This window comes from Sinocyclocheilus rhinocerous, unplaced genomic scaffold (assembly GCF_001515625.1).
Source record: "Sinocyclocheilus rhinocerous isolate Xijiao unplaced genomic scaffold, SAMN03320098_v1.1 scaffold1074, whole genome shotgun sequence".
NCBI classification, from domain to species: Eukaryota; Metazoa; Chordata; class Actinopteri; order Cypriniformes; family Cyprinidae; genus Sinocyclocheilus; species Sinocyclocheilus rhinocerous.
This window is the reverse complement of record NW_015642525.1, coordinates 85,232-96,112: the sequence shown is the minus strand read 5'-3', so window position 1 is coordinate 96,112 and position 10,881 is coordinate 85,232. Positions and strand designations below refer to the sequence as shown.

At 42.5% G+C, this 10,881-nt stretch overlaps 1 protein-coding gene across 1 annotated transcript in view; it reads right to left on the bottom strand.

Annotated features, from left to right (window-relative positions):
• Positions 1-10,325, bottom strand: part of evlb (Enah/Vasp-like b) — a 31,630-nt gene extending 21,305 nt beyond the window's left edge. The window contains exon 1 of the mRNA XM_016573024.1: positions 9,882-10,325. Within this exon, the coding sequence (XP_016428510.1) occupies positions 9,882-9,973 (92 nt within the window). The 5' untranslated portion in view covers positions 9,974-10,325. The remainder of the gene's footprint in view (positions 1-9,881) is intronic.
• Positions 10,326-10,881: the final 556 nt, after the last annotated feature.

The window sequence follows — 10,881 nt, the reverse complement described above, 5'->3', positions numbered from 1 at the left end:
CACACTCACACACACTCACACTCTCACACACTCACTCACTCACTCTCACACACTCACACTCACACTCTCTCACATACACTCACACTCTCACACACACTCACTCACTCTCACACACTCACTCACACTCTCACTCACACTCTCACGCCCTCACTCACTCACACTCACACACTGACACTCTCTCACTCACACTCTCACTCTCACTCACACTCTCACGCCCTCACTCACTCACACTCACACACTGACACTCTCTCACTCACACTCTCACTCTCACTCACACTCTCACGCCCTCACTCACTCACACTCACACACTGACACTCTCTCACTCACACTCTCACTCTCACTCACACTCTCACGCCCTCACTCACTCACACTCACACACTGACACTCTCTCACTCACACTCTCACTCTCACTCACACTCTCACGCCCTCACTCACTCACACTCACACACTGACACTCTCTCACTCACACTCTCACTCTCACTCACACTCTCACGCCCTCACTCACTCACACTCACACACTGACACTCTCTCACTCACACTCTCACTCTCACTCACACTCTCACGCCCTCACTCACTCACACTCACACACTGACACTCTCTCACTCACACTCTCACTCTCACTCACACTCTCACGCCCTCACTCACTCACACTCACACACTGACACTCTCTCACTCACACTCTCACTCTCACTCACACTCTCACGCCCTCACTCACTCACACTCACACACTGACACTCTCTCACTCACACTCTCACTCTCACTCACACTCTCACGCCCTCACTCACTCACACTCACACACTGACACTCTCTCACTCACACTCTCACTCTCACTCACACTCTCACGCCCTCACTCACTCACACTCACACACTGACACTCTCTCACTCACACTCTCACTCTCACTCACACTCTCACGCCCTCACTCACTCACACTCACACACTGACACTCTCTCACTCACACTCTCACTCTCACTCACACTCTCACGCCCTCACTCACTCACACTCACACACTGACACTCTCTCACTCACACTCTCACTCTCACTCACACTCTCACGCCCTCACTCACTCACACTCACACACTGACACTCTCTCACTCACACTCTCACTCTCACTCACACTCTCACGCCCTCACTCACTCACACTCACACACTGACACTCTCTCACTCACACTCTCACTCTCACTCACACTCTCACGCCCTCACTCACTCACACTCACACACTGACACTCTCTCACTCACACTCTCACTCTCACTCACACTCTCACGCCCTCACTCACTCACACTCACACACTGACACTCTCTCACTCACACTCTCACTCTCACTCACACTCTCACGCCCTCACTCACTCACACTCACACACTGACACTCTCTCACTCACACTCTCACTCTCACTCACACTCTCACGCCCTCACTCACTCACACTCACACACTGACACTCTCTCACTCACACTCTCACTCTCACTCACACTCTCACGCCCTCACTCACTCACACTCACACACTGACACTCTCTCACTCACACTCTCACTCTCACTCACACTCTCACGCCCTCACTCACTCACACTCACACACTGACACTCTCTCACTCACACTCTCACTCTCACTCACACTCTCACGCCCTCACTCACTCACACTCACACACTGACACTCTCTCACTCACACTCTCACTCTCACTCACACTCTCACGCCCTCACTCACTCACACTCACACACTGACACTCTCTCACTCACACTCTCACTCTCACTCACACTCTCACGCCCTCACTCACTCACACTCACACACTGACACTCTCTCACTCACACTCTCACTCTCACTCACACTCTCACGCCCTCACTCACTCACACTCACACACTGACACTCTCTCACTCACACTCTCACTCTCACTCACACTCTCACGCCCTCACTCACTCACACTCACACACTGACACTCTCTCACTCACACTCTCACTCTCACTCACACTCTCACGCCCTCACTCACTCACACTCACACACTGACACTCTCTCACTCACACTCTCACTCTCACTCACACTCTCACGCCCTCACTCACTCACACTCACACACTGACACTCTCTCACTCACACTCTCACTCTCACTCACACTCTCACGCCCTCACTCACTCACACTCACACACTGACACTCTCTCACTCACACTCTCACTCTCACTCACACTCTCACGCCCTCACTCACTCACACTCACACACTGACACTCTCTCACTCACACTCTCACTCTCACTCACACTCTCACGCCCTCACTCACTCACACTCACACACTGACACTCTCTCACTCACACTCTCACTCTCACTCACACTCTCACGCCCTCACTCACTCACACTCACACACTGACACTCTCTCACTCACACTCTCACTCTCACTCACACTCTCACGCCCTCACTCACTCACACTCACACACTGACACTCTCTCACTCACACTCTCACTCTCACTCACACTCTCACGCCCTCACTCACTCACACTCACACACTGACACTCTCTCACTCACACTCTCACTCTCACTCACACTCTCACGCCCTCACTCACTCACACTCACACACTGACACTCTCTCACTCACACTCTCACTCTCACTCACACTCTCACGCCCTCACTCACTCACACTCACACACTGACACTCTCTCACTCACACTCTCACTCTCACTCACACTCTCACGCCCTCACTCACTCACACTCACACACTGACACTCTCTCACTCACACTCACACACTCACACTCACGCACACGCTCACACACACACGCACACGCACTCGCACACGCTCTCACTCACACTCTCTCACTCACACACTCTCTCACGCACACTCACACTCACACACACTCACTCACACTCACACACTCTCACTCTCACTCGCACGCACACGCTCACACTCACACACACGCACGTATACACACACTTACTCACACACACCTACTCACACACACCCTTCACATTACGTTTGTTGAGTCTGTCACTCTATATCAGAGGAGACACGGGCTGTGCTGTGGTTGCCATGGTGACCTGGCTAGTGTGTCTATGGGATGCTGAGCAGCCTCATGTCTCCATGGTACCCAGAAGCCTTTGGTATGCAGCACAAAGCCTGCAGCATCACTGCCTGTGTCTCTCTTCTGACTGTATCTACTCTCTCAATTCACTGACCTACATTTTTATCAATGAATATCTTGAAATATGGCAAATTATGGAATGAAACCGTTGATTTTACAGCTCTGGTATTTTTATTCCTCTAAAGCCCAGCTCACACTACAGGATTTTTAGCCCGATTTAGCCCCCCCAAGAATCGGAGCAAAAATTTTGTCGAGCACCTCGATCAGTCCCGATGTTCGGCGCGGATTATCTGCTAATGTGAGGCGTTCACAGATCGAATCTTGCAAAAATTAACATTAGCTGTAAATGTGTTTATTAGGAGATCAGGATGAGTTTGTTTCTTCATCAGGTTTGTAGAAATGTAGCACTGCATCAGTGTTTCAGCAATGGATGCTCTGCAGTGAATGGGTGCCGTCAGAATGAGTTATTGATCAACAATTTTGATCAAACGATTAAATATATGTGTATGTAACTACTGTTATTGTAATTTCGGCTGGATCTGAAATATGTCACAACATTGATATTACCTGAGTAGTTAAAGAAATATGCTAGAAAACTGCACACATTTAATAGATGTGTGGAGTAAGAACATATAAGAGCCGAAGTGTTTGAAACGTACGAGCAGAGTTCAGCTGAATTATCAAGTTTATCCTCTTATTGTTCTGATGTTTTGTGTTCATCTGCTCTTTTCACATTGACTATCACTCTATATAGACTAATACAATCACATACAACAATCATTTCTCAAATATTTATTACAGTATATACTGATAAAATGAACATTCGATTCAATGTTATGAGAGACTGGATGCATTCAACTGATTTCCTATTGAACTGCAGCTCAAACTATTTCAAATACAGTGAATTAAGCTACAAACTCAATCACCCGCGCACCGAGTCCTGGGCTGCGTTCCAGTCCATTTTTTATGCCCTTCACTCGCAAACTTCCCTCCGTCTCGTTGACTCGGATGTACGTCATTGATTACGTTGCATGAGTGCCCACTACTGGCCGAACCCTTGCAATGGGCTGAACTGGAACGGCCTAACCCCTTGATCACTTAGAATCTGCTGTGGAGTTGGATTATTCTTTACATTTTTCCCTTGTTTGGTGCAGCATCCTATATGTATAAAGGTATGCTTGGGCCGTTATAAATGTTAAAACAAAATAATTTATATATTATAGAGTTGTTTGGGGGTGTGGAAAAACTAAACGCGATCTGCGATGACGTCATAATTGTGCTGCATTGTGGTCTGTGGAGGTGGGTTTAGTTCGTTTGAGTTTCCCTCTTTTCTTCGCTTTCAAATGGCTTGTAAAAGTGCCGTACGCATTTTACTTTCACTTTCAGATTAGCGGCAATTGAATTGCCGCAATTCAGCGTTAAGCAATTGTTCGTTTGAGTTTTCCCTCTTTTCCTCGGATTTCAAATAGCTTGAAAAAGCGCCGTGCGCGATTTACTTTCACTTTCAAATTAACGGCAATTCGGCGTTGATTCAATTCAAGCAACGACAACAACATCAAACTCATAGAACTTTTATTAACAAAACGAATAAAAATACACAATTAATGCCTAAAAAAATAACAAATTTATTCAACAATTTGTCTCCTCCGCATCACCCTGATGCCATTTTGGAGAATATCCGCTGGACATAAACAACGTATGCTGTTCTGTGTCAGCTGCATCACCACGGATACACTGTTTCCGTTCAGATCAAATCACAACATAGTTATTAGACATATTCAAAATGATGGAAAATAATTAACTGTGTCAAAAATAACTATCACTTATAACAAGAATAGAAATTATAATAATTAATGGACTGATATTATACATATTACATTTATTCATTGTTACTATCATCCCCGTAATCATCTGTCCAACAACCAAGATAAAACACATATTAGTTTAATTCAAAGGCATCAACACTTTAGACAGCTGAAGAAAAATATTGGACATCAAAATAATAATTTTTCCACAAAATTTTCTTAAAATCATTTTTTATTTCCCATGAAGTAAAATTACTTCACTCTATGCTTCACAGAGAAGGATGTCATCACTCTAGCTTATTGTGACTAAAGAAATTCAGCCTCTGGTCTTCCCTTTACCAATGCCATCATAAAACATAAAAAAATATAAATGATGCCAATTGTTTGCAAGTAATATTGCATGTAACAACTCCATTTGAGATGAGATTATACATTTTACTATGACAAAGGCAAAGCTTATGAATATTAATATTCTCATGTTGATGATGCTTCATAACACTCTTGGCGCTTTCTGTCACTTGTCCTAATTAATATTCATGAGTCTCCCTTTGAGTAATTCACTTAGGCCTACTGAGCAAGTGTCACATTATGTAATCAATAATGTTTATGAACCGAGTCTAAACTTTAGCAGGATTTGTAGTTTCATGCTGTGGTGCAATCAGTTCAGCCATGGCACAACAGAAAAATGCTGAGCAGTGGATGTGCTTCTAGTTAGTATAAGGCTACAGTTTCTATTCAGTATGAAAGGGAACCCAGGTTCATATTTTCAACCTTACATGTCATTTAAAAATTTAAAAAACAAGCAAAAACTTGCATAACTTGACCGCCATTTAACTTGACAATCAGTGATCACTATGCTTTTTTATCAGCTCTGACTTTTCAATTATTCCCTTCTTTTGTGTTCCGCGTGACAAAAGTCATATAAATTTTTATTCACATAAAAAGTGACAGATAATAACAGAATTTTTGGTTTAAAGCAAATTATCTGCAGAATGTGCAACTGAATTCAGGGCTCCAGTGGTAATAACACCTGGAAATTGTGAAATTAATAAAATGTTGAAAAGTTATGAAAATTTCCATGGTGAAGTATACATTTTCATAGTTATGCTAAATTCTAAAAATGTTTTTAAAAATCCTTATTAAAAAATCATGATGAAGAGAAGATGGAAATTTTTGGGACAAAAGGTGTGGGAACCCTGTGGATTGAGAATGGGTGAATGGGTAATTTCAAGCAAACAATGTTTTAATCATGCAACCTAATTATCCAAGTTACAGGTAATGATTTAGAGATGAATTGCAACATCAATTTAAAATCTGTAAAATCTGAGGAGGAATGTGAACATCTGCTGAGAATATGTTGTGGCCTGTGTGTGTTTCAGGTACAGCCATATGAGTTTAAACTTCAGATATACGGTTTTCTGAGTGCACACATGCGAAGCACACGCACAGAAAGCGGCTGTCACAGCATGTGAGTACTAAACTAAGTTCTCATTCACACACAAGTTTACATTAAAAACACACACGAGTTACAAAAAACAGTGGGTTATGTCTGTGAAGGTCTGATTTTCATGATATATATGAATAAAAATAGCATTCAATTAATATACATATAAGCCATTTTATTTATGTTCAGAAAAAGAGATAGAAAAGTGTTTATCATATGAGCGCCATGTGCAATCAGCATTTTGAGGCAAATCTGTGTGTTTGTGTAAAAATATGTCTGTTGTGCATTGTGCTTAATTGTCAGCCCATGGTGCATAAATAAAACAACCTACTGTGGAATACGACACAAATGTAGAAGTCATTATCTTTTTTACATAAATGCAACCAGTCCTAAAGAGATTAAAGGGAAAGTATCCTCTATTAAGATTCTACTGGATCTTGAACATTCTACTGGAGTAGAATGTTATTTGAAATAGTTTATTCAGTAGAATCTCATTTGATTCTTATTCAAGGGCGTAGAATTTAGTAAGGACGCTGACATGTCCCTAGCGCAATATCTAGAGACTACTGTATTGTCCCTAGCAATATTTTTGATAAAACTATTGAATATATTTGTATGTAAGCACTAGTGTTGTTGTAATTTGGGCTGCATCTGAAGTAGGTCACACCATTGATATTAGCTGAGAAGTTAAAGAAATAAACGGTGTGCTTTCAAGGACTCATATTTAATAGATGTGTGGAGTAAGAACATATAAGAGCCGAAGTGTTTGAAACGTACAAGCAGAGTTCAGCTGAATTATCAAGTTTATCCTCTTATTGTTCTGATGTTTTGTGTTCATCTGCTCTTTTCACATTGACTATCACTCTATATAGACTAATACAATCACATACAACAATCATTTCTCAAATATTTATTACAGTATATACTGATAAAATGAACATTCGATTCAATGTTATGAGAGACTGGATGCATTCAACTGATTTCCTATTGAACTGCAGCTCAAACTATTTCAAATACAGTGAATTAAGCTACAAACTCAATCACCCGCGCACCGAGTCCTGGGCTGCGTTCCAGTCCATTTTTTATGCCCTTCACTCGCAAACTTCCCTCCGTCTCGTTGACTCGGATGTACGTCATTGATTACGTTGCATGAGTGCCCACTACTGGCCGAACCCTTGCAATGGGCTGAACTGGAACGGCCTAACCCCTTGATCACTTAGAATCTGCTGTGGAGTTGGATTATTCTTTACATTTTTCCCTTGTTTGGTGCAGCATCCTATATGTATAAAGGTATGCTTGGGCCGTTATAAATGTTAAAACAAAATAATTTATATATTATAGAGTTGTTTGGGGGTGTGGAAAAACTAAACGCGATCTGCGATGACGTCATAATTGTGCTGCATTGTGGTCTGTGGAGGTGGGTTGTGACGGTGAGGAAATGTTCCCACCGGTTAATCGACGTTTGACAACACCGGTAATACCGGTATCACTGCGGGCGGGGGGCGTTCCCTCTTTTCCTCGCTTTCCTTCGCTTTTGAATAGCTTGTAAAAGCGGCGTGCGCATTTTACTTTCACTTTCAAATTAGCCGCAATTCAGCTTTGATTCAATTCAAGCAACAACAACATCAAACTCATAGAACTTTTATTAACAAAACGAATAAAAATACACCATAAATGCCTAATAAAATAACAAATTACTTCAGCTACACAAAGTTTAAATAGGTATATAAATAACTGAAAATCAGCAAACACTGTGGAACCAAGTAAATAAGAAACAAGCATCTGTCCTCTAACTGAACTAGGCTAAATGATTTTTGTTACTATAAAAAAATCTAAACGACGGTGGGGGGCGGTGGCGCTGTAGGCAAATGACGTAACCGGTGTTGCGGCTTCACACCGGTATTACCGAAAACACCGTCTATCGCAGCAAGCCTAGTGTGGAGCAGTCTGAAGTGTGCATATGAAGCAGACTCGCTCCCTCGGTCAAAATCGAGGGGTCGAGGGTTTGTCGATATAAACTTCCCTCGTTCACTTCACGAAGTGGAACACACTTCAGAATGGCAGCAGGGATTCCCCCGAGGGGAAGTGCTTAGGGAAGTTCACGAGTGCGTGTCTAAAAGTGGAGTGGAACCCAGCCCTGATCTGAAATGATGGTTCGCGAATCATTATTCAGATCGAGACTTCGGAGTGCGAAGCGAATCATTTGATTCAGATTGGAACTTCGGAGCAGGTTTGCAAATCTTGTTTTTTTCTTTCTTTTTTTATTAAACAGTAGAAAACATAAAACCATTAAGGCAGTAGGGCATACATTTATAAAAACAAAAAGAAAGAAAGAAAGAAACTATGGTTTTTGTATAGGCCTAACCACAATTTTACTACAAATACCATGGTTAAACTATGGTTAGTGTAGCAAAACTATGGTTAATTTGTCATTACCATGTTTTAACTATAGTAACCATATCTTCTTCTTTTTCTTTTTTTGAGTAAACCCAGGTAAATAAGGGATGTGTTGCCATGTTAAGAAGAAAAAAGTAATAAATGTTCACCTTAAGAGGACACATGATGAATATAGAGATGCAGTTTTCACTGCTTTAGGATTCACAGAAGTTTAGATAGCTTCCATATACTCGTCTAGATCAACTCTGAATAAAGAAAACAGAGGTTTAGAGACAGATTTTTGTTTCTGTATGTTACATTTAGCTAGCAGGAAACACATATGAATTAAGTTAGGCTATATTTTCCTACATTCTCTTTTGAGTAGTCAAACTGAGTCAAACTTCTCAAAAGGAGATCAGATGAACATAATGTCTCTGTGTGGTTCACTGACAAACAAGTGAATGAATCTTCCTCAGAAGAGACAAAAACAGCAGCTCACTTCAGTGTCTGACTTATATTAGAATCACGTCCAGAAGCTTTTGGTGAAATTTGGAGAATCTCATGAATCTGTTGTTTTAGCTCTTCATATTTAAGGAGAGAACCAGCGTTTAACTCTCTGAACCAGAGCGAAGGAAACCCGCATGTGTTTGACAGTAAACTGATGCTAAACTCTCACCAAGCAGCGAGTGCAAGTGAAGACAGACTTTGCTGGGTAAAGGACACTTAACTTAACACACGGGTAAGACACTCACATGAAGAGATGTGACCAATTCAGATCAAACTTTTCTCATCATATGTTCATCTCTGGTAGTTTATCTGGCATATTCCTCACACTAAACCAACTAAATGAAATTATGAGGAACAAAACCAAATGTTGTTGTTTAATCTCGGTGTCGCAGAGATTGGTTTGATCAGCTGGGGTTTAAAGACATTACGCCGGTTCCTGAGCAGTGGAGGTCAAATCTGATTAGCAGACCAAAACCACAGGAACGAAGTGTAAGATTACTCCATCCATCCATTAGTTCTCACACACACACACACACACACATCAGCACTAAACTGCTTCCATGGTAACAGCGCGTCTCCTCCAGAGATCACGAGAACAAAAGAGGATCCGTGTGAAGCTGTAAATCAGGCCTTCATCCGTATGTTTTCCGGCTTCACTGCTCCGTTAGGGTTCACGTCTCGGAGACGAGGAGGAACGTACCTGATCTTGATGTCGGGGAGCGGCGCGCCGGGCTCGCAGTAGATCTGCGGGAAGTAGAAGCGCTGAGATGGGACGTTAATATCCATGATCATAGCAGAGGAACAGGTGCTTCTGGAATCCTGCTTCTCTCTCTCGCTCTCTCTCTCTCTCTCTGCGGCTCGGCTCCCCTCCCCCTCTTCCTCCTCTCTCGCCGCTAACGCTTCAGAAAGAGCATCTCAGTCGCCTCGCACGCGTGTGAGACGTTCACCGGTGCATTTCATGAGCGCTCTTCTTCTGATAAAATCACAACAAAGCTGGGAGGAGCGCTGCATGTGAATATGAATATGAGTGTTTGTCAATGAAGCTGCGCTGATGTCATGCTTTGTCCGTGACAGCAGCAGAGACGGAGCGCTGGAGCTCAATGAAGGGATGCTGTGTGATGCAGAGGCCGCCTGACTCCGCCTCGCCACCGCGCCATTGGCTCAGAGCATTACAAGGCTCCTCCCACTGCTCTCCAGTGAGTATCCTCTCATCAGCCCCTCCCCACTCACACTGATGCTCTCTCTCTCTCTCTAATTACAATGAAAAGGCTGCAAACTGAATTAAAGGGGAAATGAAGCTTTATCTGAATGCTCTGAAACACTAACTAGTGTTCAGTTAAACATCCACACAACATCTAACAGAGGACTAGTTTAGAGAGAGAGAGAGAGAGAGAGAGAGAGAGACTGCGGTGCACCAGATGACACACTGACACAATTACTGTAATGGATAGATTGATTTCATAAAACAGCTGACTAGAAATAATACAAAAGAAACAAATTCATAGACAGACTGATAGAAAAACAAATATATAATGTATAATAATCAGATAGACAGACATGTAGACAGATAGACAGATACAGGGTGTCTACAGATATGAACAAGTTAAATTTAAGACTTTTTAAGACCTTTTTAATACCACCTTATGTGAAATTTAAGACCAAGCCTGTGATGGAAATACACATTATATTACATACGTATA